General features: G+C 41.0%; 2 protein-coding genes across 2 annotated transcripts in view; one reads left to right on the top strand and one right to left on the bottom strand.

The window, feature by feature from the left end:
* Positions 1 to 273, bottom strand: part of ACACA (acetyl-CoA carboxylase alpha) — a 154,630-nt gene extending 154,357 nt beyond the window's left edge. Inside the window, exon 1 of the mRNA XM_075518341.1 lies at positions 201 to 273. The gene's annotated coding sequence lies outside the window, so the exon portion shown is untranslated. The remainder of the gene's footprint in view (positions 1 to 200) is intronic.
* TADA2A (transcriptional adaptor 2A) lies at positions 25 to 27,170 on the top strand. The gene is made up of 16 exons (XM_075518346.1): positions 25 to 128; positions 1,364 to 1,548; positions 2,382 to 2,488; positions 3,592 to 3,651; positions 4,291 to 4,382; positions 5,842 to 5,999; positions 7,454 to 7,542; positions 8,330 to 8,402; positions 14,781 to 14,844; positions 16,810 to 16,853; positions 17,391 to 17,501; positions 18,908 to 18,979; positions 19,604 to 19,736; positions 20,668 to 20,711; positions 23,325 to 23,398; positions 25,270 to 27,170. Exons 2-16 carry the CDS (start codon positions 1,524 to 1,526, stop codon positions 25,453 to 25,455), a joined length of 1,332 nt encoding a protein of 443 aa, XP_075374461.1. The 5' UTR covers positions 25 to 128; positions 1,364 to 1,523; the 3' UTR covers positions 25,456 to 27,170.

Here is a 27,170-nt window from a genome sequence, read left to right as displayed (position 1 = left end):
GGGGCGGGCCCGGCGGCGCGCGCGGGCTCCGCGCGGGGGCGCGCACGCATTGGCGCGGCGCAGGCGCACGGCGGGGCGCGGCCGCGGAAGGCCGTGGCGCGCGGGGCCTGCCCGCCGCCCGGCGTGAGGTGAGAGGCGGCGGGGGCGAGGCCGGCGCGCCGCCCCGGCCGCGAGGGGCGAGGGGGAAGTCGGGACCGTACCATAGCGGGGAGGAGCCGGTTCCGGGGCGGGGGAAGCGGGAAGGGCGGCGTCCGGGCAGCCGGCGAAGGGGGGCGGGGAGGGAGCGGGCTGCCGGGAGCGCGCGCTTCCCACACCCGCCTCACGGGCCGCGCTTGCGCCTGGCGGGGGCGGGGCCTGGCGGGGCGGAGGGCGCCGCCTGGCGGTGATGGGGAGAAGGGTCCGCCAGGGCTGGACGGGGCCTGGGGGAGAGGGGTTGGGGAGTGGGTGACGGGGAGGGCAGGGGCTCTTGCGGGAACGGCCTGTGCTGCCGTGCTTGGTGCTGGCACTGCACCGCCGGTTAGTGGTGCACAGGTTCAAGCAGCCCTGTAAATGGTCTGCAATTCACAGCGTGAAGTGGGCGCCCAGAGGTGGCGGTGCGGTGTCACTTACGGCCACGGGGTAGAAAGTCCAGCCTGGAAGTTGCTCTGGGTTGTCTGAGGATCCAAGGAGAGGTGCAGGGATGTGTAGCCAGGGGGGAAGCAGCTGCTTCTTCCAGCTGCGTGGAGGGGCTGCGTGGAAGCAGCACCTTCCAGCTGCTGGGAGGGGCTGCACAGCTTCAGTGGTGTCACTGGTCGCAGGACCATGCCTCCTCACGTGGTGCATGGAGGAGAAAAGTCTAGAAAGAGAAACATGAATTTCAATAAATGAGGAGCCCAAGCCATTCCCAGCAAAAGTACCTTGTAAAAGTGAGACATGTTAGACATCCCACAATGGAAAGCAACTCAGTTCCCTGATGGTGGACAGCAGTGTAGAACCTCACTGTACAGGTGCTGGTGAATCAGGCCTGTTCATAGAAGCTGCCACTCAGTCAACACTGAAAATGTCGTTGACATGAGTGTGGTAGATTTTTGCACTGCTGTGTCCATGCCACTTCTAACCTGTTCGTTCTCTTCCCGGTGCTTCTTGGAGGTGCAGAACACTTTCTTGCACAACAGCTGTTCATAACTCTCTGCTCAGCCCATACATTCCACTGAAGGCCTCAGTTCAGGACTGGCTTATATCTCCATCAGTTCACATCTCTTCTTATGCTGTACCCCATCTCTCCACATTTGATTTCTTCTCATACACAGAAAACAGACTCTCAGCCATGTCAAATGGTCCCTGTTAAGAAGACTGCTGACAGCCCTTTCGCTTTTCTGTTCAGGACGCTCTGGGAGGATCTCATCTGCGAGGGCTGTGTGAGAGACGTCTGCAGGGAGAGAATACCCTTTTTGGACATACTGGTTGGGGCAAGGCTTACACTACGGGCTTTTAGGCAAGACAGGTTTTACTCAGAGGAGCAAGAACACCACCGAGGGAGAGGAATGGAGCGCCTGGCCTCCTTCAGTAGTAAGTGCGATAAGATGACATTTTGAAAGTGTTTGCCATTGTTTAAAGACATCAGCAGCTGTCTGGGGGAGGGAGACAGAAAACTAGCAGTATTTGTCCACAGAGTCACTTCTTTGATCAAATGCTCAAGAGCACAAGTACATGAATGATTCAGTGGGAATTTGGGTCTTTTTTTCTATCTACTTTTTTATAGTTGGGCTAGTTCAAATCCATTTTCTTGGAAAAAATGTGGCTTATAACTTGACAGTCTATTTATTTTGACTACTTTGCAATGAACAAAATAAGAAAAATGTGCAGAGCAGCGTTTCATTCCTTGTTCAGCAATCTGAGCAGAGTCTGAGGTTTGGACAGGTTACAGAACAATCTCGTTGATGCCTTTGCAACCACAGCAATATGCTTTACGAGTCTGACTTGAGGTAGGCGGATGGGAGACTGCAGCTGTCTGTGCAGTATTCTCCACAAATAAGGTCCTGGGTCTGGTCTTCGGTGCAGAACACGAGCATGGGCACTGGATCAAGTTAGGCAGCTAGCACGGCTCCTGGCATCACTGCTGAGTTGTACCAGGAGGCTGCTACAGAGATTTTCCTTTGAGTCCGTTGCACAAGTTTAGGTTTAGCCCTCGGTGCATCAGGTCTAGCAGGGATGCAGTGCCAACATCTCTCTTGCAACTCTAGCTGAACAGGAACTTTTAACAGATATTTGGAGAAGTTGCAGTAGGAAAGAGGTTATAATATGGTTGAGTTCACTTAAAATTACTGGGCACAAGTGAATTTGGGTGATTGCAAAACCAGTGCCTTGTTTGTGTTGCATAAGATTTACTTTTGGCTTCACAGATGACCCTTTTGATAAGCCTCCATGCCGAGGCTGCTCTTCGTACCTCACAGAGCCCTACGTTAAGTGTGCTGAGTGTGGGCCTCCTCCCTTCCTCCTGTGTTTGCAGGTGAGTGCAAGGATAAAAGCAAAGGCATTAATTTCTTTGAGAAAGTCATCAAAGGCCTGTCCAGTACCAAGCTGTTCCATAAACACATTAATAACTGGTCTCTGTAAACTTGTATCAACACACTTATTTGCTCAGGGACAGGGAAATGACAAAGAAAATGTTGGAGGCTGAAGAACTGAGGCATGAGCAGCTGAAGGAGTTCTTTGTGAAGGCAGCCAAAGCTACCTAAAGACATGCAGTCAGCCTGACTGTGTAACGGAGCATGCTGCTGCATGTCTAGAGAGGTATCCTTTCTGTCATTTTTTATGGCATGGAAAAGAAAAGCCATCAAGAAACACCCTTTCTCTGTCACCACATACTGGTTTTTTCCTCCTAAATGGAAAAGAAAATTTGGGGAAAGTTTTCAATATTGACAATAATTGTTTGTGACCAGATATAGTTCTTTAAAAATTATGCGTGTGATCTGATAACCACAGAAAGTACTGCTAGTTTTAATTATTAAATAAATAAGTTTGCATTATTTGTGATTAAAAAAATGGCAGTAACGTCTAAAACTGAAAAAGGAGCTTAGCCTTGTGCTCAGGTATGTACAAAATACACCAACCCATATTTTGTGTATTGGGTATATTTTTGTTCATTTACCTGTACTTAAAAAACCAGAAATTTAACTGTTGAAAATAGGTGCAAACCATGCCAGTGCTTTGTAAACAGAAAACCAAGAGTAAAGGGAAACTGTGTTTTCAATACTTAAGAAATGTTCCGTGCTCTCTGCCTGGAACTTTAAAACATACCATCAAGCTCCTTTCACCTGCCTAACTTCGCCAGAAATACTTTACAAAAAAGTATGTCAATTCACAGGAGTTATGTCCTGGTGCAAAAGACAAGTAAGATACAAAGACAGACTTAACACAATTTTAACAAAGATTTTTCTACCTTTTTTTGTTTTTTCTAAAATGATTAAAAATTGATTATCTTTTTCAGCATATCAGGTGGTCAGTTTTGGATACCCAGTGGTCAGAGAATAAAAGGAAAAAAGGGACCAGTTAAAATCTTTTCAGGGCAGAAGTAAGAGACTAACATAATGCTAATCTTTTATTCTACAGTGTTTCACACGAGGATTTGAATACAAGAAACATCAAAGTGATCATACTTATGAGATAATGGTAAATATTCCTTTCAGATAACTCCTACTCAATCGTGAGCTTTCATAACTTCCCAGGAGTTAGACCCTTGCTTACTAATATTACATTGAAAAGTTAAGTGATACAATTCTTTGATTCAGAGGTTTAGAACTATTAAAAAAAGAAAAAGTCTTCCTTGAGAGCCAAGAAGAATATCCACCTGGAACATAATGGAATAGTGGAGACATTTAAAGCTACATTTTTTTATTGTGCCTAGATAGCACAATGCGTCTCACTAGACTTCCAATTCTTTAACCATGTGAATCAACTTCTGTTTCACTATTCTTTTTTTTTTTCTTCCCCAAAATTAATCATTTTAAAACTCTTCAGCAGTTTTTACTGTGTTTCATAGCATAACATTGTTGAATTACAGCTGGTAGCTACAACATGTAACAGTATATCAGAAGATCTGTAGTGACAAGCTAGTTTTTACTGTAGTTGATGACCCAATGCCCTAAATAATTCAACAATTATTTGATCAGGTTTCATGGGACACAGTAAAAGTTTAAAACTACCAGTATTATATACTATGTTGCCCTGTAGTTTAGAACTTCTTTGCTGTTTATGTGGTGGATTATAACAGAGGATCACAGCAGTTTGATTTGCTTTTTTCTTCTCTAGACTTCCGATTTCCCTGTGTTGGATCCTAACTGGACAGCTCAAGAGGAAATGGCACTCCTAGAAGCTGTGATGGACTGTGGATTTGGAAACTGGTGAGAATTTAGTGGTTCAGCCAACTTCAGTGAATGACGGGTAGTTTTTCCTTTCATTTCACTGGATCTTGCTGTTGAATACATCAGTGCACATTGAATGTTCAGTGACTTATTGTGGGTGAGACACTAATTTAGCAGCTAAAGTGGAAGACTGGGGTAGCAGATTCTGTTTTCAAATCTGTTAGATATACAAGGAAGTTGTTAAAGGCTTCTTGTGAGATACAGGGCACCTCCACTGAAGTACAAAGTTCCCTCAGTTTGCATTAAAGTCACTAGGTTTTGAAGGAGCTCAATTATTGCACAAGATTTTCTGTGCCTCAGTTTACTCCTATGTAAAAACCAGCTACAGAATTTCTTATCTTGTGTGGTTTCAGTTTGCTTACAGTTGACTAGCTAGGTATTGTTGTTATTTTTGGAAGTTTCTTGCTTCTCCTTCTTATTTAGGATAGAGCACTGGAAATACTTAATATTTTTACATTATGTTCTGCTAATTCCTGTAGTTGCTACAGGATTTTTATGGATTTGGAAGTAAAGGAGATCTGTAGTCATGTGTTATCTCTCTTCTTCATGAAAAAATAGCTGTATTAAAAGTATAGAACTCCAGACTTCACTGAAACAGTACTGAGAGTTCTTATGTATACGTTGCTGTCATAATTAAGACTGAAAATTGGTTGCAGTTATGTTCTGCAAGTATGCTGTCTAGTATACTTTGCCCTACTTAGCAATACAAGTAATCTTAACTTTTTCTTTAAACACTTGGCTTTTTTCAACCTTTACCAAATAAAGGAAAAACTGACTTTTCTTCCTGGAATCCCTTGCATCCAGTTTTTAGTTTAACAGAAATTAAAATTATTTCTGCTGGTGGACTTCTTATTTTTAAAGTCCTCAACTTACGCAGCCATTTTATTAAGACAAAATACTTCATGTTTCTAGTCAACCACTTTTCCAAGAACGTTTGGCAAAGATTTCTAGAATGTGTTTTGTATGACCATTTCTGTGTTTAAAAAAAAAACTGTTTAATGTTGCTGCACGAAAGGGGAAACCACTATCCAGTTAAAATCGCAAGAGAAACTTGAGAAGCAGAATGCAATTCCAGACTTAGAATTTACCATTACCTGGAGTTAGTAAAATGTATAAAAAACTCTCAAATAACAATACTAAATTTTCAAACATATAAAAGATTCGGTACGTTCCATCAGCCAGAGAGTTTCTCACGTGAAGACAGTGAATTGCATTGCTCATGACCACCAAAAAAGTGCTCCCTAGCACTGTATCAAACGTGTAAGTACTGGCTCAGTGTTTGTACGCAAAATGTGAATTCAGACATCAGCACAGATCAGTTCTCTGCACACAATGCGATCAATCTCTTGTCCAAAATTATCTTTTCCCACTAGAGAAAGAAAAAACCCTCAACGTTTCTGTGTTCTTCATATTAAGCCTCCCCCTCTCCCCACTTCAGGCAGGACGTAGCCAACCAGATGTGTACAAAATCCAAGGAGGAGTGTGAGAAACATTATATGAAACACTTCATCAACAATCCCTTGTTTGCATCTACGTTACTGAACCTGAAGCAGGCGGAGGAGGCACAGCACAACGAAACAGCCATTCCTTTCCACCGTGAGTATCCCCTGCCCACTAGCACACGCAGGGAGCCTCCCCGCAAGGTCTCTGCTCTTCCAAAACGGGAATGAGCAGCCTTTGGAGAAAGGCACGCACCACACATGCAGTTTGCTTTCATTCCCAACAGGAGAGCTTGTTCTGATGGCTAACTTGAATAACGCTAGTAGTAGGCTTTTCTTCACACTGTATTAAATAATTGGTGTATCAAATACACAAGACTGCCAATTCAGTGGGAAAAGGGAGGGAACAGAGTGGTCTGATACAAACATCAGGTTCTCAAAACCAGAAGTTCTTGCACAGCCAGTGGAAATGGTCACTCACAGAAATCACCGCAGCAAAAGCCTGGATGTGCATATTCGTTTAAAGGACAAGCTACCTCAAAGCTACGTCACACGTGGCACAATATAACAGCGTGTCCTTCATGGTAAATACCAGTGTGTGTTCTCACCCTGATGCTGGGGTGGTTACTTTTCTTGTGCAGACCCTGCGTAGCAATGTTCACCAAGAAGGGATTTCTGCCTTTAAACTATTTCATCTGATTATCCACTGGCTACCAGGCCTAACTGCTGATGTGGTTTGTCATAAAATCACCCCCTTTAAACTATGCTGATTTCACACCTCTCTCTTCAAAACTGCCTTTTAAAAAGTGTATGTTAAATTTCAACAACTTAACAAATTTTCAGTTTTCCTTAAATTGAACATCTTTAGAATTCCCCCAGTCTAGCAGCTGTTCCATTATAAAGCTCCCCAAAATGGCTGGGTAAAAAGATTGCTTGGTATCTGGAGGTTTAAATTTCACAATAAAGTGGTTAGAGCTAAAGCAGTAGGAACTGGACAATTTTGGTTCTGTCCCTGGCTGTCATTGATTTTTTTATGTGACCTGGGCCAAGACAAATTCTCTGTGCCTCAGCTTGCTTTATCTGTAGCATGGGACTTATAATGCTTAGCTCCTTCACAAGTGTGTTGTGAGCCTTGGTCCATTATTGTCTGTAAAACACTGAGCTCCTCAGTTGGGAAGCGCTGTAAAAATTGAGAGTTGTATAGCCTTAATTGCAGCTCTCTGTAAATGGCACCCAGAAGATGGCAGATTTAACACCCCTGTTGCTATTAACTAAAAGAACCTGCACGCTGAGACCAAGTGATCTGCAGAAGTGTACCGGGGGGACACTGAGCTCTGAAATGTAGAGTTTGCATTTTCTAACCTATTTATTACCTTGAATTTCTGTGTTTGACTTCTGAGAATACTATGAAGATCTGAGATTACTGCATTTTTCTCTGGATGAACTCGGTCTTTTTCTGAATATAACGCTGAATAAAAGCCCAATCAGGGTGTTTTTCTTCAACTAATTATTCCCACCTTTCCTGCAAAAGAAACACCTATTTACCGATTGTTTTGTGTTAAAAAAAGACCCGAAGCCCTACACAACAACTAAAAAGCTTTGTTTTCTCAGCTGCTGATGATCCCCCACGGCCTACTTTTGATTCCTTGCTCTCCAGGGACATGGCTGGGTACATGCCAGCGAGAGCTGACTTTGTTGAGGTAAGACTTTCTCTTTTCCCATTATTTTAAATTTGCTCCTGAATGCAAGATCAGCAAACGCACACTTGTTTGCCCCTGCCTATAGGTCTTTACTCTTCATATAAAAAACATCAGAAGAGAGGACAGGGCAGTGATTAACCCAAGGATTTAATTACAGAGGTGGCGCTGCAGGCCTGCAAAGCTGCTAGCAGGCAATCTGTGAGTCACTGCCTTTGTGTGTAGGGGCTGTAAGGCGTGCTGCTACCACCAGATGTCCAGTAATGAATGGCTCTTATGTAAGCGGACTAGATGTTGTGAATTAGATGCTTAGCAAAAGGGGTCAGCTTCAGCATGCTTCTATTTCATTTGCCTTAGAGAAGCACATAGGAGCCTGATCCAAAGATCACTTGAAAGACCTGCATTGTTTTCAGTGTTTTTAGCTGTGGGCCCAGGGCCCCAATTCCTGTTGCAAAACAAGCTCCTGTACATGAAGTAATGAATTCAGCCGTATAGGGGCTTGTTGTTTTGTATATTTGAGGAGAATTTCCACCACAGTGTGGGAGTCATGGAGATTACCTGATTAATTCTCATTATCCTATCAGCGCATCCTGTTCCAGTTCCAGCCATGGGGATGCATATTACACATTCCCTAGTTAAAGCTCCCTGTGATGTATGTTGCTCAAGGATGGAACATTGTACAACTGTGTATGAGTAAATATCTCTGTTTTCAGTACTTCTACGGGTACTGAAACTTTATACCAATTTTTTAGTGCTAGTTAGTGACAATTTATTAATCACCTCTGAACAGGAGTTTGACAACTATGCTGAATGGGATTTAAGAGATATTGATTTTGTAGAAGATGATTCAGACATTTTGCATGGTAAGTGCCATATTTTTGTACGTTGTCTGAAAACAATGTTTCAGAGTGCCTACACAGCATTTCATTGGGTCTCTTTTTCTCTACACACTTTTTTAAAAGTGAACATACATTTTTAATTATCTCAATTCTGTGCACTGGGATTTAAACACTGGCATTTCTGTGGTCCTCACTTTCAAACCTCTTTTAAAAGCTCTTAATCAACTGACATACAAATGGTACTTCTATATAGAATGATGCACTTCACTCACTAGTGAAATGTAGCCAGCTCTAAAGTAGAACGTGACTGAAATCGAATAGTCTCCACCAGTAGTAGGCACCTCTTTAGGAAAGACACAAATGATGTTTTATCCAGTATAAACTCTAGAGAAAGTTTAGGTAAGTATAAACAAATTATCTGAGGTAGCAGTTTGTCTGGAAACAGACTAACTGAATGACAGGTCTGTTTGAATAAACAGACCTATTAAAAAACAGAAACACCAATGCCTTGATATTACTTCCCCTCCCCGGCTGAAAGTTGTTCTTTCCATCTACGTAATGTTTGTGAGCATCGTAGCAAGGCACAGATGCTCACAACTTTTGTTCTGATTCAGAAAGAGGAACGCTTCCTTCTCTGTTGCTCATACCCCTTTCCCCTGCTATATCCAGTTTCTTAGAAGATAGGTCACTTATTCTAGCCTCTGTTAGTTCAGGAAATCTGATATCAGGATAGGTATTAATACAGGCAGCAGGGAGGTATGTAGTTTAAGACTATGTGCAACACATTGAAACTGTTCTGCTCTTGAAATTATGTGGTTTTTCATGCGTTAAACATGCACACTGAGTTATAGTAGCATTAGCCGTATGTGACAACTTACTTTTTTTTATTGCGAAGAGGATGGTTGTTGTATGAGTCCAATTAGTGCTACTGAGTTTCTGTGAACATAGCTGCCTTAATACCAAATAACAGGAATTATTAAAATGACATTTTAATCCATTGATAAGAAAACATCATACTTTTCCTCACATTTATAAGTACATACAGTGTTTAGAAATACTGTGTTTACGCTTTAGAATTCTCCCATCTATGTCAGGCAGTTCTAAGCTAAAGCCTTAGCATCCCTTGGAGACAGACATATTCTGTTACGTACAGACAGTCTTTCCAAACTTAAAAAATCAGTTTGAAATTTAGCAGTGTACACAGAGCTTTAAGGAATGCAAACTCCCTTGGCTCAAAAAAGGTTATGAGAATCATATGTCAAGTCTCTTTTCCCTTTTAACATTTATTGAAAGGAGGACTGGCTTGTGGACGTGTCACGGATTCATCATGCCATCTCTCTACTGTTTCTTTTTATTACTATTAAAAGATATATTTTTTGCTTCCATGTCCTATTCTGAGTCCTGGTAAACTGAAAAAGCAAAACAATCTCCTAGTTCTGTTCATTAATTGATAGCTTAATATTCATTCAAGCTGGTTTACCAGCACTGTCTTGCATACCCCTCCCACCTGTCTTCAGCCCACTGCACAGTTCAGCCATTTAAGATATCTCCTACCAGCCTCCTGTTTAAGTTGTCAATCTGAATGCAAAAATCAGCTTTCCTCATCTCTTCAGAATATCATAAAGCTATGCAGGCCCAGCCCCTTTGGTCTGTCTAGCTCAGTGTCCTGTTAGTACCCCATAGCAGACACACAGGAGAAGAATGTAAGAAAAGGCAAGTATAGGCAGATACTTTTCCTGGCATATCTTCCACATTTCCTGCAGTGATAAGTTTAGAGATTTCTTGAGGCATAGGCTGTGTTCAGGCCATTTTGACCAAAGAACCTGTCCTCCATGAACTTAGCTAACTACTGTTAGAACTATATGTATTTGTACTTTTGCCCCCATAACATCCTGTAGCAGTGAGTTCCACAATTGAGTTAGGAGTTCTACAATTTAATTATGTGTTGTGTGAAAAAATACTTCCTTCTGTCTGTCAAATCTTTTGCCTGATAATTTCATTGGATGTTCTCTAGTCCGTTCTTCAGTTGTCTTCAGTATTTAGTATAGGATGTCAGGCATTTGCCCTGTGAAAACTGTTTGGCAGAGGTTATGGAGCGTGACCAACTACATTTTCGATCTCTTAGCTCAGGAACTCTGGCATCTTCCTTCCCACAGCTGTCCTAGATCTGCCCATGTGAGAGAGAATGCCTCTAAAAAATGAAGTCCCAGGGTCTAGCCAGCTGTTTTTCTTTTACATGAGGCATCTTGGGGAAAGAAAGAATTATTTTCTAAAAAACTTTGGAATTAGATCTTTCCCTTCTCCAAGTTAATACAAAAAAGAAAGGAGCCACATTCTCCCTGTCCTGCAGTTTTAAAGATCTCAGATGCTGACTTTGCTTGATTGCTTGAGAATATTTTGCAACCTAACTGTAGGATTTCATAACTGTAGAAAATGGCTCAACACTTGGACCTGAAGGCAGGGACAGGCATTTGGATGATTTAAGGAACCTTTGTACTTTCTAGTTAACAGGCAGAGAAGGTTGTGAGGCAGCCCTGGAGGCCCAGGTTCTCATAATCTCTCCCAAGGGTGCCTGTCCCACTACTTCCAGGCAGTGGCTCTAACGCACCTCTCTACCCCAGCCCTGCCCACTGGCAAACTTCTTACACTAGATCTTACAGAAATGTCCTTGAAAAGCAGCCCTGTGGCTGTCTTCCACACCTGCTCAAGACAAATTTTTGCTGGCCAAACAGCAAACTTTTTTTTTTAAAGGTAAAGATGTAAAACAGTGTTTTAACACATTTTATAGCCCAGAGAAACCCAAATGGGGTCTTGCAGCATAGATTAAGTATCAGGTTTGTGAAACAATCCTCAGTTTGTTTTCCTGCCATACATTAAACCTCACTGGGTTCAAGATTAATTTTTGAAAACTACTTTTATATTCCATTTTCTGAAAGTTACTCAAGCTAGACCCTGAGAACACACCGACCAAAATAATTTCTATGGTCTCTCTTCCTTTCCTTTGTTTCACAAGTCACAGATCAGTGCTGCAGTGTCTAGGTTGCACATAACACAGGAATATTTGATGCTTTCATTGGAACGGAATTCCTCCTTCTTCCCTTTCCTCCGCATTGCTCTGCTTTTCTTAAAATTTTGTTAAAATCATATTATAAAAAGTTCTAGATCTAAGCTGCTTGACCTCTGTTTCCTGGTGTCATTGCATTTTCCCTGTTATATTTTCCTGTGTCACTCTAAACAAGTTCTCAGTATTCCCACAAGAAAGAAGAGTGCAATTTAATACAAGGTGGAAAGACTCCCAGGCAGCCTTTTATGAGGACCACAGAAACCTGTACCTGCTGACAGCAGCTCCTCCCACCAGGCAGGAGGTCACAGGCATTGTTCAGTCACTTCTTGATATTAGTGAGATGGTAGAAATTGTATGAAATCTCTCATACTTCAATTAACTTCTTGAACGGTTAACTTTTTTTCAGTACTTGCAATAGAATAAGTGCATGCAAATACACGTTGCAGTTAAACAAAAACATAATGGACAGATCAAAAGAAACAACTAGTTACAAATCTAATTCAGCCCAGAGTGCTTGAATATTTCATGAATTACAAGTTTTCATCAGACTGAATTATACCATTAGTAATTCATCTTTTTCCTGGCTTTTTCTCCCCTTTCCTTCTCATGTAAATGATTTTTACTTCTAACACTGGAACGTAATTGCTGAAACCGCAGGTTTAGAAGTGAGTGGAAATAGACTGCGACTCTGGCTGCACAGTAGTGAAATTTCATTTTATAAGATACAAGGCAGTCAATGTCCTTCTAAATATTACATGATGTTTATTCTTTTGTGGAAGTTCCTGAGATGCTCTGAAGGCAGATACTCTGTTTGCCTAGGGTCCTGCTTTCCTCTAGGGAGGGTGAATTTGGATTGTAGCCATTAAGTTTGTACCAACCAAGGCACACACTGGATACACAGCCTGTTTACTTTGATTAGTTTGCATTCTTCCCATTATTTGGGCCTTGCATGCCAAACAGAGGTTAGCTAGCATGAAACAAAGGTCTCACTCATTAGCGTTCAAAAAAATTTTTGCAGACCAAATGAGGCTGAAGAGGAATGAAAAGCAAAGAAACTGTTTTGGACACACTCTTGAGAAACCAAAATATTTTGGGTTTTTTTGAATGAAGAAAGGAGCCTTGAATTTCTGCCTATCACTGGATTCTTCAAAGCTACTCTGACCATCTCAAAGAACCTTATCATTTCCCAAAATGGACACTGAACACGGTGTCAGCTTGGATTATCTTAAGTTGCCAGTACAAACTGCCTCCCTAGTATAATCCATGAGGAAAAGCACAGGCAAATCATTTTCATTCATACAGCATCTCTTTTCTCATTTCAATGCAGCATGTAACAGTATAGTAGTCTGAGTTATTCATGCATTCCAGATTTTGTAATCGGCTGTTCCTGTGTGAATATGTCTATTAAAAACAAAAGCCCCTCCAAAAGTGCATGTGGCAGCAAATACTAATTTTTCTGTAAGCAGAAGCTCCATTTTTTTTCCTTCATTTCTTCTCATGAATGTTCCTTCCCCTCCCTAGTTGTTCATAATTTCTTTCAGAATATTGTGCACTCAGGTGAAAGCATCAAAATGCAATGGTTATAGGTGCATAATTACTTGTGATATTTATAGAGGTTCTCCAATGCAATTTCTGCATGTACTTATTAAGTTCTGCCCACACAAACCCCAGAAAATAACATGTTAGCTTAGCTTGCAGAGGGTTTAAAAATATAAAAATACTTACCATAAATTGGCACCGATTCCAACACTTAGTAATATATTTCATTCATGTTTAACTTGCTGCATTTCCCAATTTCTTGTCCCCACATTTAAGCAAGAAGGAGAATTTGCTACCTGGGCTTGTTCTTAAATTAGGAAACTTACAATACCTCTTTATGAAAATACACGACAATTCTTGAACGCTCTGGTTTTGCAAGAAATTTGCAAAAAGAAGTAAGAATATTGTACCACCCCTCCTATCTTCATATGTAATCTTTTGCTCCTAGATTAACATCAAATCAGTTTTGTATAAATTGAAGATTTTTTTGCTAATACAGGATCAGCAAGCGTAACTCAAAACTGTTGGCTCCTGAGCTAATACGCCCAGCCTTTGGGCTTGAGCTGTCCCTGTTTGTAAGAAATTTTATTACCCAGAGGACTGCACAGATGAATTGCCTAGAGGCTAGGGGCTTCCTGGTGTTTACATATAAATACATATTTTAAAATAGACACATAACCACACTTCTTTCTTAATTGCATTGTTAATTATTTATTGGAGAGTGCACTCAATAAACTGCCAGTATCAGTTTTGCTCTTTCCTTGTAACTACAGGGAGAGGAGTGGATTCTGGATTGTGTCACACTTGGGCCACCCCTGTTTACGCAGGACAGCAGGCTGAAAGGGGACGTGCTCTTGCTTGGTTTCAAAGAGCTGCATGTTGTCCCTACAGACTGTAAACCCACTGTCAAGTCTTAAGCCTCTTCCTTCTGAGAGCATATTGAAATGATTAACGTAAAGGAAAAAAGCCAACCAGGAAATCAGCCAACTCTACGCTTATTTAATGACCTAGAATTTTTGCATTATTTAACAAAATGAGGGAAGGGAAGGTGATAGGTGTCTCCTCATCTTTTCTTTCAAGAATTTACAAAAAAAGTTTATTAACCTAATGGTTACAGGAAAAAGAAGCTGAAGGATCTCTGAGTGGATCAGCCAGACTGCAGACAGATTTGATTTTGAAAAGGATATGATTTCTAATGAGCATGGCTTTTTCCTGTGCTTCTTCACATTGTCGTGAACTATTCTTTGTTCTTCTGGCAGACAGATAAGTTTAGAAGTTAACAAGCTAAAATCTTGTAGATGTTTTTAAGAACTGTAGCAAAGGCTACTTTGAATCTTCACAGTTCAGAACTCTGTCTTTCTATTTTTTGGAGTTCCTCGTTCTGTGCAAAGAAGCCTTTGTCCAAAGATGATACCTCAGATCCTTAAATCTGATAAATTTGCTTTTCAGGAGAAGGAATACTTAGCAATTGCATGTATGAAGGAGCAAATAAGTGCTAATAGTAAAACAGTCCAAGAAGGAAGAGGAAAAGAGTTCTCAGGATCTACCCAGGTTCATATTTATAGGCAATAATGTATTTGGAAGGAGTAAGCAAAAGAAAGCTTCTACAGGTAGCATGTATAGTCTGCAGAAGGTTAGCCTCTAGTGAGTTTATGCCCCTGTAAAATTGCCATGGGATTTTTAAAACAGCAAAGTAGAGTGACCATTTCAGCGTACCATGAACATAAAGGCTTGAAAATTAGCCTAATACAGTGATTACATATGTATTCTGTAATCTTTTTTTTATTATTATTTTGCAGCTCTGAAGATTGCAGTTGTAGATATCTATCATTCCAGGTTAAAGGAAAGACAGAGAAGAAAAAAGTGAGTTTTCAAGCAATAACTGTGTTCCTTTGCTTCATTACCATCTTTTGGGCCCCAGTGTTGTCCTAATACTACACATAATTGATTTCCTGTAGCATCCTTCCAGACAATTCCCATGCATGGAGACCTTCTGCTATGAGATTTGCATGACAGGCTTCATCTTGGATGTGTGGTTCTCCTTCTGTGCACAGATTAAGATCAGGCACATGGCTTTAGCAATGTACCAGACCAGAAAACACAGATTAACAGACCCTGATACTTATTTGTACAGATGGTTGACAGAGGACCTCTATACACCATAACTCTCCTTTAAACTCTCAAAACAAGTCATAATTGGGAAAAGCCTATTTCCCAGTCCTTTTTAGCGCATGGAAGTCAGTGCTCTTCATATTACTATCCCAAATCCAGTTATACATAAATAACTAAGCTTCTAGCACACCTTATGAGATCATGTAGCCATTTTGCAGAATGAGAAACTGAAATATTATCTGGGAAACCGGTCACAGATCCAGGGCTAGGAACCAGAAAAAGAGAGGCAAATCTCTTTTCTTTTTGTTCTCTATATAATGTTGATGGACTGCACATAATTCATTTTCTACTTCAGAGGGAAAAAAAACCTGCCAGTCTGTGACTAATTGCTAGACCCCCACTTTCTCCATAGAAATGTTTGCATCATTATTTTTAATTCTTAGTGGTCCATAAGTTAGCTTTCCGCAATGTGTAATGAAGATAACTATATTGCTGACCTGAGATTGAATAATTTATTCAGATCATTTGACAGCTTTTTAGAATGACTCAATCTATTAATTAACTTCAATTTTATTATAACTTTCAAATACTTTGTTCAATATTTAAAATTATATCTTGCTCTCTTACTCCCTGCTGGAAGAATTAATAATTTGGAGTAAGACTCCTCCCTTCCTTCTCCTTATAATACAGCATAGTTCTGCTGAATGACAGGTAAGAGTTGATATGTATTGACCTGGTTCTTTGTAGTTCATAAATAAAAAATATTTATGTGGTATTATTTCCATTATGATAAATCATGTCATACTAAAAGAAAGTGCCATACGGCTCAGTTACATAACTCAAATCGGTGTCAGTTTTTGTAAAGTTTCTACAGCAGGATGGGACAAAAATCTGGAAAATGACATTAAAATGCTGATGTCACTCTCAGAATGGCTTCTCTACATGGGACAGGAATATCCTTTTATACATACTAAAGAAAATGTAATGCATTTTACAGAGCAAATTCCAGCCTGACCTTGAGGAGCCCAACTTTGTAGTATCTCTTATCGTTTGCAAAAGTCGGGTGTTTATCGAATCGCTGCATAGCAATGAGCACATGACATTTGCTGAAACCTGTGACCAATGTCTTTGTCATGCACTTGCAAATATCTTACCTGCCTTTTTACTCTGCTCATTCCCCTGATCCTGTCAGGAGCATTTCAAACTTATGAGTTACCTAAATAATTTTCCTCTTTTTAAAATCTAAGCTGTCATGGAAAAATTCCTTCATCCTGCTCCCAGTGGTGAAATTTACAGTCCGTGTCTCACCCTTGTTCTAGTAGAAGGATGTCTGTCTCTCTCTGAAGCTGGAAATCGTGCTTCATGAGACATTCCTTACCTCCAATTTTGGAAGGACAAGTTATAAGACACTGTAGATGCGAAATCTGTGCCTAAAGAAGCAATTTCAAACCTTTAAACTGATTGTAGCTCCCTTTGTGCTTGGTGCTGTCAGAGTTGGACTAATGCACACTGCTATCCAGAATTTACCCTGATTAAAGCCATGCTGCATCACTACATCATGCTTCTCAGCTAGCCAGCTCAAGGGTTATGGAAATCTCATACATGTTTAGCTTTAGACCCCTCTGATGGTCCAAATCAAAGTCTGAAGCCTGTGTATTTATGAGGTAATACACGAGTTAATGCCTTTTATTAATACCATTTTGCTCTCAATTACAGAATTATAAGAGATCATGGCCTCATCAACCTCAGAAAATTTCAGAGTGAGTATCAGGTGTAACTGCTTAACTTTAAAGTGGCCCCTACTTGGGAAGCAAAACTTCGCATGTTCACTGTTTCCAGTGCACCAGCATGGTTTATTCATACTGGACCATATTCAGATGGTCTGAATTCCAGCAGATTTCCTATCCCAACTGTTTCCAACCGGCTGGCTCTAACTACTCGCAGCTCAGTGTTTTAGTTATTGCCTTGGAATTGCTCTTCAGAAGCATTTCGGGCTCCACTGAGTAGGGAGAGGGGTAAAGGTGAAATATAGGCCTTTTAAGTGCATCTCACTATTCTAAGAAATGATCAAACAACATTTAATTATCATCCTTTATGCTTTTGGAATTTTAAGGGCTGTATAATTTTGTTGCTTTTTACTGAGCAGTTCGTAGCTTTGACGCCAAAATGGCCAAGAAGTGTACCAAATCCTGATCTTTGGGCAGTTCACAGAGGCTGGTAATCACTTCAGGTTCCACTGAATTTATTTTCTTCTCATGGTAGGAGTGATAAGGTGTGTCACTTTTTTCCCCCTCTAGTTTTGGAAAGGCGATATCCAAAGGAGGTTCAAGACCTTTATGAAACAATGCGACGATTTGCACGAATTCTTGGACCGGTAGAGCATGATAAGTTCATTGAAAGCCATGCATGTAAGTATTTTGAGGGTTTTAGCATATATGTTCTTCAATAGGCATAATGAGGGGTTGCATCATCTCCAATCTTTCCTAAATATATACCACTCCTGGAGGGCAGGAGGTTGTTTTTCTCCTTCTCCCCCATCTAACTACCTCAGAAAAACAAATACATTTGTGGTTTGATACATTAAATGAGCAGCAAGCAGGTTTTTTCCACTAAACTGTGTCTGAGTTCTTTGTTTGATTTCTCAGTTGACTGAACATTCTGGTCATGTGCTAGAAGTAGTATTTTCTTATCAAAGACCACTATTCATTTACTGGGACTCTATGTCACTGAAAGAACAAAATCCCTAAAATTGATGTCTGTATTGAGAAATCGAGAGCTGGCAGCAAATTTTGAATTCTTTGAAAGATACACGTTAAACTATTATATGTGTACATAATTATATAGTACAGCTGTCATTATGTCCCTTACCTTAAAGGGAGAGGCATTGCTCCATCACCAAATCATCTTGAATCTTTGTGCATAATCATAGCATGCATTTAGTCAAATTCCAGTATGAGTCATTACATCCTGCTTAATTCTGTGACTTAAACTGGGAAAATTGTTGCTCATTAGAAGGAACAAAGCATTTAAACAGTTGTGACTGTATTTTCAGGACACCCTCTGTGAAATACCAGAAGTATGATCTTGCAAAATCATGAGTCCCACATGTGAATGCTAGTCCTGGAACCCAGTTTTGTTGTTGTAGTGACAGCAAAGTCCTTAAGTTAACCTGATAGTCAAGTACACGCATTATACAGATCTCCTGAGTAGTATGAGTAAATAAATTCGAGACAAGCAAACTTGCTCACTGTAAAACTAAGCAATGCCTGGAAGCCAGCTGATAAAAGCTATAGGCAGTAAATATCTCTGAGCAAAAGAAACATGGGTATTTAATCTTACTGACTGCAGAAAAAGAGTTGTCTGCAAGGAAAAATTTTGGAAGGTCCAGTTATGAAAATCATAGTTCAAAGACAATATTAGATGCTGTTAAGGAGCCTGGATGGAGTAGTTTTTCAAACCTATTGAAATGCCTTCCAGAAATCCTACATTATTGTTATTTGCCTTGTCCAGGGTATGGCAAAGGAACTGTCAAAGCACGAAGATAAAATATCACAATGCTAGGAAACCAGCTTAAATCTGTGATCAAGGAGTGTTAGGACACAGTGAGTTTGAGATCTGATACAGACTTGTGCAGAGAGGTTAACCCTGTCTGTGGTTCTGTGTACTTCATAGCTGAACTGCATAGACGAATAAGAAATAGCAATGACAAATAAGAAATAGCAACATTCCTAGTACACCACAGTTCACTGCCACCCCCACTGACCCACATTTGTTTTTTTGGATTTCCCTTCTGCTTACTCCTGGGGTAAAACAGTGGAATTTGAGCTGCGAAGGGAAATAAAGCGACTACAGGAATACAGAGCAGCAGGAATCACCAATTTCTGTAGTAAGTACCTGATGCATTATTCAGCCCATTCCCATTCATCAAGGTGTGGAAGGATGATTTTACAACATTTAGGATGTGTTGAATAAAAAGACACTTATTTTTGAAATGCATTTGCCTAGCTCTTTAACTGAACAAGGCTTTAGCAATAATGCTCAGTCCAGCTGTGCTTTTTTAAAGCTAGTTTGAGCCATCAGCTTGGAGAACGTGCTGTCTAGCAGAGCTCTGCTTTAGTCACCGCTTTGCAAAAGATTCAGAAAAAAATATATATGTCATGGCACAGTGGTCTCCATGCTTTATCTCTGGACACTTTCACTGGCTATCAACAAGTGTGGTATGATATCTGGAGAGAGGCCTAAGACCTCTACATAGATGAAATGGCCTGTTTTATCCTGGAATTGGATCACGGAAGCCTTTTTTGTTTGTTTTTGGCCTGAAATTAATGGGGGGAGGGGTGCAGGATGGAATCTAATACCTTCTGATGCCAAGTAGTTGTCATGAAGGAGAATAGCAGAGTCTGGTCCAGAGTTAGAGAACAGTTTCTCACTTACTTTCTAAAGTAGAAAACAACAGTCTGAAAATTTTGACTAAGGCAGCTGGTTAGAATGTGGTATTTATTTGCCATAGGTGCCAGAACATACGATCACCTTAAAAAGACAAGAGATGAGGAACGCCTAAAGCGCACTATGCTTTCCGAAGTCCTGCAGTACATCCAGGACAGCAGTGCCTGCCAGCAGTGGCTCAGTCGACAAGCCGATATGTACGGTTACAGTAAGACTGTGCATTTTACATACCTATAGAATCATAGAATCATTTAGGCTGGAAAAGACCTTTAAGATCCTCGAGTCCAACTGTAAACCCAACACTGCCAAGACCACCTTGTCCCAAAGCACCACATCTACACGGCTTTTAAATACCTCCAGGGATGGTGACTCCACCACTTCCCTGGGCAGCCTGTTCCAATGCTTGACAACCCTTTTGCTGAAGAAATTTTTCTTCACCGAAATTCTTCTTTCTGTGCTTTAGTCAGGTGCATCAAACACATTTTTCTGGCTGATAACAACAAATGTATTCCCAATTTATTACAGTAGGAACAGTCTGCAAAATTCAGAAGGGCAAGAAACTGTGGATAACAGCACTAGTGCTTGTTGAAGTGCAGACAAGGAAGTGACTAGTAATGGCTGAAAAATCTCAGTTTTCTGTATTTTGTATTTCAGGAACTTAACTGCTGTTAATAAAGTCAGGGAGGGAAATGAGGTCTTTATGGATATTAATGAGGGCACAGATGACACTTGAAATGTTTCAGACTATTTTAGATGTAGCAGCATTATTAATGTGCAGTCACCCTGCACAAGCATTTGATTTAAGGAGCAAGCTGCAATGCAAAAGAAGTGCATCCTATATGCCACATGGTCAGAGATGATGATTTGTAATTTCCCTAGTCAGTCTCATCTGAATTTTTTATTGTCCCCCTGCCCCCCCCCCTTTTTTTTTAAACAGGTTTCAGACATGGTCTTCAATCTGGGAGTGCTAAATATTTAGAAATCCTGTTGACTTCAGATCAGGGCCTGGGTTATGCAAGTCACATTGTATAATTAGTAGAAGTTGGGGAAAAAGTAGTTTCAGGGCAAATATATGCAGTTATTCTTAAAAAAACATGAAGGCAATTTGAAAATTTCCTTTCTTTTCAGTGATTCCGGCCTGAGTCCCACAGTACCAGTTCCTTCAAATTCAGGTAACTGTTAGATGATGCTCTGTGATAAAAGGCCAGCCATACATCAGTAATACCATTCCGACAGCCAGTTGGAGAGTGACTCTTTTGCTTCAGTGCAAAAGCGTCAGTCCTCAAGCCTTGTGGTTAAGCACGGCTCAAGTCAACATTACCTCAATCTGCAACTGATTCCATGTGCAAATCCTGTAGGGTTTTTTGCTGAATTTCTAGATTTTTCTGGCTACACATGGAAAACGCATCCTAAAGCTACATTAACAAGGCAGGAATGAAAATAATTTTCACATGAGAACAAAATTTTATCTTTAAAAGATAAAGCTAATCCAAGTTTTTAATGAATCTGTATAGCACATACCATAGCAATATGAACCTGACAGAAAGCAGATTTGGAGGGCAGAACACCAAAAAACAGTTGCCTGAGAAGCAGGCAGTGATTACAGCATCAAGCACTCCAGAGTGAAGAATGAGATCATACAGGGTGCCTATGCAACTTCAATTTTCCTTTTCTATGAATATGCTTTTATATTCTTTAATTCTGTAATCACAAACTATGGTGTTTTCCCACCAAGAGGACCCCTACTTCTCTCAGTGCTCAGTAAGGACAGATTCAGGGGTCAGTCAAGGCCCTTGTGAATAAGACTTCTATAAAATCCCGTGTCATTTGTTGAGGTCACAGGGTGGCACGCAATGAATGAGACCAGGATAAAGTTTTACTATAAGGCTGTAAATGTTGCCAGGGAAAACTGGCTTCTAGCTCTGTCTCTACATCCAGTTTTTATGTGGACGCTAATAAACCACTTGAACTAAACTTCTCAGAGGTGGCCACTGAGACTATATGTTCTTCCTCATTTCTGCCAGGAGCCTTGGAAATCTGGGACAGAATACCAAGTAATTAGTCATTGCAGTATGCGCTATGTTTTAAAGTTATTTGGTGATAGCTAAGATCTGGTATTTTGGAGAGAAAATAGCATCGTGTCTCTCAGGCTGGGCATCCAGAGTCCATGAAATGGACAGTATCCCCTCAGCTGAAGGGCTAGTATGGCGAATGAAATTAATTGTTTGTCAAGTATTCAGTGGCCAACGAAGGAGAAGAGGCCAAGAGAACTTGAATTGTTTTGCCTATGGAACTCAGATAGCATGCAGTGTTTACAACCAGTATCACATGTTGAACAGAACCCAAACAAAATACCATATAGTTAGTAATTAAGCAAACATCCTGCATACTGAATAAGGCAAGGATACTGCGGAAAAACTGCCACGTGTCTATATAATTAAAGGCTGCATCATACTGAATATACAATAGGGCAAATTAACATTGCTTAACTTTACTTCTACATTTTGAGATCTTGACTTTGCAGCCTTAATATGTTTTCTTTAATGTAGTTTGTGTGTGTGTGTGTTATTTCCTAGGTTTATAAAAGAGTAAAACCAAATTCTGTCATGTATCATCATAGCATGCTCATTCCAGGCTGTAGAAAGAGGGAGCAGAGCTGGGAAATAACTTCCTCTACACCTACCAGAGACTCACTAGTCCAGCTTTTTTCTAGTCCTTCACTTCTCTCTCTGATCAGGCTCTCACCCAGACAGGCTCCCATCTGTCTCCTACAGACGCACAGGAGAAAGAGATAGAGAGACTTCCCAGTCCCAGAGGTAGGACCCGGACAAGGCAGGGTCTGGAGCAGCAGCCAGCACAGTCCTTGGGAAGATGGAGCTGCAGATTTCCTAAGATCTGGTCACTTTGCCAAATTTGGGAAGTCTGTCCTGGGACAAGGAGACCTATCTCTAACAGTGCTAAATATGCAACCCACAGCACAGGGGCAACAGACTTTCTAAAAATGTAAATAGATAACCCTAGCTTTATTCTGAGGTCTGAAAGTTAAAAAAAAAAAATAAGCCTGCAAGTAGACAACCCTTATGAAAGTTTAAGCTGCACCAGTTAAAGTTCAGCAAAGTTATAAACAATAGCGAAAGTGAGAACTATCAGACTACCTTGTAATATTTCTTTCAGTACTGTTTATCATAACAGACAAAAATAAATCCACAAACTGCATTTGCTTTACAATATCTGCATCATATTTAAAGGCATTTAAAAACTCTGCTTCATGAAGTTGTCAGTAGTATCAGAGAAACTGGCTGCTAATCACGCCAATACATAATCTCAGCATCCGTGCAAGGTACTGATTTCACGCCTGCCGGGAGTTAGTCCTGCACGCTGTGCACACCCCGGGCACACCCTCCACATGGCACTGACCTCCCTGACCCCGGCTGGAAGAGTCGGTTTAGTCAGGAGGTACAGCCCAGCTTAACCATGGTCAGTGCCAATTTGACAGAAAGCTATTGTCTTTCAGTTCCTCCTAAAAGCCAGTGAGCCAGGGTTGACAGCGTAAGAGTCCTCGTGCAAGTATTCACAGTGCTTAACGAAGTCAGTTGCAAAATCATACCTTTTATCAAATCAGTGCAGTTTTTGTGTTAAGCCCTAAATAACCCCGTCTATAACCACTTGGATCATACTGGGTTAACGTCATGGGGATTTAATTGCCTCTGTGATAACACGCCTAAGGAACAGCCACCGCCAAACTGCTCAGAGTTCTTCAGTGTTTTCCTTTCTTGTCTCCGCAGGTAGACGGAGTGCCCCACCGCTGAACCTCACAGGTCTCCCAGGGACAGAGAAACTTAATGAGAAGGAGAAGGAGGTGAGGAAAGGAATGGAAAGATAATCTATGTAAAGCTTTATCTTCACAGTGCAGGGGTGCTCGCACCATCTGTCTCAGGTGCTGTGAATATCACCTCAGCTATATGCCCTGGCTGCTCTTTCCTGCTCACAAAAATCATTCAGGTTTTCCAGTTGGCTTCTTAATTTCAGTTACTGTACTATATGTACAACATAGCTGCAGCTAATTAGCTTATTTAGCAAAGAAAGGTGGAGTGTGCCAAGGTGCTATTACGTGCTATTATAACATCCAGAGTATGATATCCTCTCTTCCTCCGTTGTGAGCAGAAGGGTTCTTTTTTCTTAATGAACATTGGTTTTAAAACTGGCAGAGGATTTCGGCAAGGGTTTTACTGGACAGATCACTGAACCTGAATAGCAGAGCTCTTTCTATATTATAGATAACTCACGGCCAAACGTCAACCAGTTATGGTTGGTTTTTCACTGTAACACTAATGTGAACCATGGAGGCGATAACAGCGTATTGTTCTTTTCATGTTTTTTCCATATTTCTGCTTTACAGTGCATATACCAAGCTTTTTGTATGCACATGTGGCAGAGAATGGAATCCGGCTTCCTTTAAGCCATGGGTTGTTAGCTCAGCCTGGTGTTGCTGTTTTCAGTCCCATATAGAGTGCTCTGGCACAGTCACCTAAAGCAGTCAGAGGCACAGGGAAGATTGACGGAGCAGACAGAAATGGGACTGCAACCCATGCGGCAACCCCCAGGAGAGGTAAACAACGCAGCAAGGGCCCTGCCCCGTATTTATGGCTCAGTTTCCTCTGCAGCCCAGTGTAGGCTCTAATTCAGGGAAAGGCAACACTGGACATCTATTGAAATAAAATACTTTTTTTTTTTTTTTTAATAGAAGTCATAAGCTGTCCTTAGATTGTCCACAAGGCAGATTTCAGTGTACATGAAACGCAGATGTATTTCAGACTTTTCCCTCTGTGTGGAAGCTGTTTCCCCTTCACTGGAGATGGCAGCATTGAAAATCAGATCACAGATTCACCATGGAACATGGCATTTCTGGCTCCATTCAGCGTATAAATAATTGTGACTAGGACATTAGTGTATATGGGGAATCTGATTTCCTCATCAGCTGAGACATAAAGTCTGAGTTCCTCTGAATTCTGCAATTTCCTATCAATGAGGAACAATCATTAAGCATTTCCTTATTAAAAGGAGGAGACAGCCAGTACCTCCATTGGGAGCAATACAGCGCACCGTCTAGAAGGCAGCTGGTATTTGGAAGCTAAGTGAGAGTATTGCAACCCAACAGCAGAGCACAGGGGCTTTTGAAAGCAATTCCTTTTACCAAACTTCCAAACACATAATGCCCTCCCCTGCACGGTTTCCATCCTAGACTTCCGGAGGGGGCAAGCGTTGTGTGCATAGCTGCTTTTGTAGAAAGGTATTAAAGACTTAGTCTGCAGGGGATTAATAGACAGATGCCCTCCCTGGCTCTCATCCAGCATGCTGAATTGCTGGTTGCAAGTCTCTTTGGCATGTGTACTTCCCTTGGTTTGTAAAGAACAACGCCCACACAGGACACACTCATAGTTACGCTCCTGTGAGCTGAGAGCTTGCTTTCATCCTCCTAGTTTATTTTTTAGTCAGGAATGTTTTTGAATGCAGCAGCGAGCAAGCTCCTCCCCTCCCTACCTGTGGATCGAAACAGCTCATAATGCAATTACTGTATGCCTCCCCCATTACAAAAAAAAAAAAAAAAAAAAAAAAAGATTTAAAATGTTTTCAGAAAAATATTCACAATGTTACTCCCCTAACAGGGATCGCAGAATGAAAGAAAGTGACAAGTGTTAGTGTTTATTAACTTCACCTTTTGTCTTCCAGCTCTGTCAGATGGTGAGGTTGGTCCCTGGAGCCTACTTAGAATATAAAGCTGCTTTAGTGAACGAGTGTAACAAACAAGGAGGCCTGAGACTAGCTCAGGCTAGAGCACTCATCAAGATCGATGTGAACAAAACCAGGAAAATCTATGACTTCCTTATCAGAGAAGGGTACATCACGAAAGCCTGAGGACAGACATCAGCACTTCGGCTGGAGCAGACAGATGTGGAGAAGCTTTGAAGTCACTTTGACAGCGCTGAAAGATTTTAACAGTGTTGAATGAAGGACATTTCCTTTTGTTTAAAATCTTTTGGGGCTTTTTTTTTTGTAGAAACAAGTAGGGAGCTTTGTTAAATTGTATGAATACTGACATTTCTTTGTCTGGTTTCCTTTGACTCTGCTGTTTAACACTGCTGTTGTCAGAATTATGCTGCCACGTAGCGCTGCAAAGAATCATATGCCATATAAGCTAATCTTAAATGTGAATGGGCATTCATTTCTAACACCTCTTGTAACTAAAAAGAGAATCACAGTACTTTTATTCTGACAGTGACACAGAATAAGGACAGAAGAGCAACATGTAATGAGAGTCACACTTTGACTTTGTGTGAGTACAGGGTTATAGAAATGCAGTCCCCTCCCTTCTTGTACTCCTTCCTAAAACAGTGTCAGCTTTCAAAGGAGAGAGCACATGCCTGAGGGTATAAAAATAGAGCTTGCAGTGGTCCAGTCTTTTTAACTTAATTGTGATAAAGGATGGGAAAGGACATTGCAGGGAAGCTCCTCAACAGTTAGTTTTATGTGATATTAGCACATATCACAGCATGAGAGCACTGTACAAACCAATAAGCTTCATCTGCTCACTACTTGATTTGTGATTGTCAAGTTATATATAATCGCTCAGTTTAAGTCTTCGTTGCTCCGGCTCGTCGGAAAGGCTGGGTGTTGCAACCAGAGCAGCCTTTCGGAACATAAAAGACGCTCAGTACCCCGGCGTTCTCTCACAAAAGGTAACGAGCAAAGAGCACGACAAACTGCCCAGAGCACACACTTCAGCCCTTCCTGCCCTCCTGTTCGTGGGGCCTTATTCTCTCAGCTTACCGCATTAGCGGCGACATACCCAGTTGACTAACAAAGCAATGATGAGGTGCAGTAAGTCACTACGCACGCACGCACAACACCCTGTCACATGGGATGATCCATTGTACGACTTCAGTACAAAACATTTGTCTTTGAAAATACAATTGGATGATGAAGACGGCTCTTTTCAGATGCAGCGTGGCACGGTTTACTAGACAGTGAAGTCTTTATCAAACAGCTTCCATTGCTAACGTATCATGCTGAAATAACATCCCATAAGTAACCTAACAGCCAAAGCAGGTGGGATGTTGGGTGCTCTCAAGTTTGGGATCTCATGTGGAAAAGCCTAACTGAGCTACAACTATACTGATACCTATTTAAGGTGTTTAGGTTTTGGCTTTTTTTTTTTCCCCAAGAGTAATTACCCTGTGTACCTGAGGTGCCATTGAATTGAAGTATTTTAGTTTGTAATAAAAATCAAGATGACTTGAAACAATCTTACACCCGTGTTCCTGGACTCCGAGTGAGACTGTAAAGGACATGCAACTGCCCATATCTATATCCATCAGCTTCTCACATGAGAGAGAAGAGGTAAATGCACAACAGTGGCTGTATGGATGGGACCACTAAATTACCTAGAAAATACTACTATTTAAAGAAAAGCAGCAGTAATAAACTACATGTTGAAGATTAAAGTCTGTAGAAATTGAGACCGTATAGACTTGGAATGCCAAGGGAAGGAACAAAGTAAGCTGTAAATCCTTGGGAATGTTTTTCCCAGTTGTCTTTTAACATGAAACAAACAGCCAAACTACCTTTCCTCT

Source organism: Mycteria americana, chromosome 15 (genome assembly GCF_035582795.1).
Source record: "Mycteria americana isolate JAX WOST 10 ecotype Jacksonville Zoo and Gardens chromosome 15, USCA_MyAme_1.0, whole genome shotgun sequence".
NCBI classification, from domain to species: Eukaryota; Metazoa; Chordata; class Aves; order Ciconiiformes; family Ciconiidae; genus Mycteria; species Mycteria americana.
Note: the sequence above shows the minus strand (reverse complement) of the source record. Positions and strands in the feature narration are given on the sequence as shown.

Bases quoted from the DNA above. Each gene is read 5' to 3' on its own strand.
- TADA2A (XM_075518346.1), top strand. From the start codon at position 1,524: ATGGAGCGCCTGGCCTCCTTCAGTA. The intron at 4,383-5,841 runs GTGAGAATTTAG...TCCCCACTTCAG, and splicing joins GACTGTGGATTTGGAAACTG to GCAGGACGTAGCCAACCAGA. The intron at 20,712-23,324 runs GTAACTGTTAGA...TTGTCTCCGCAG, and splicing joins ACCAGTTCCTTCAAATTCAG to GTAGACGGAGTGCCCCACCG.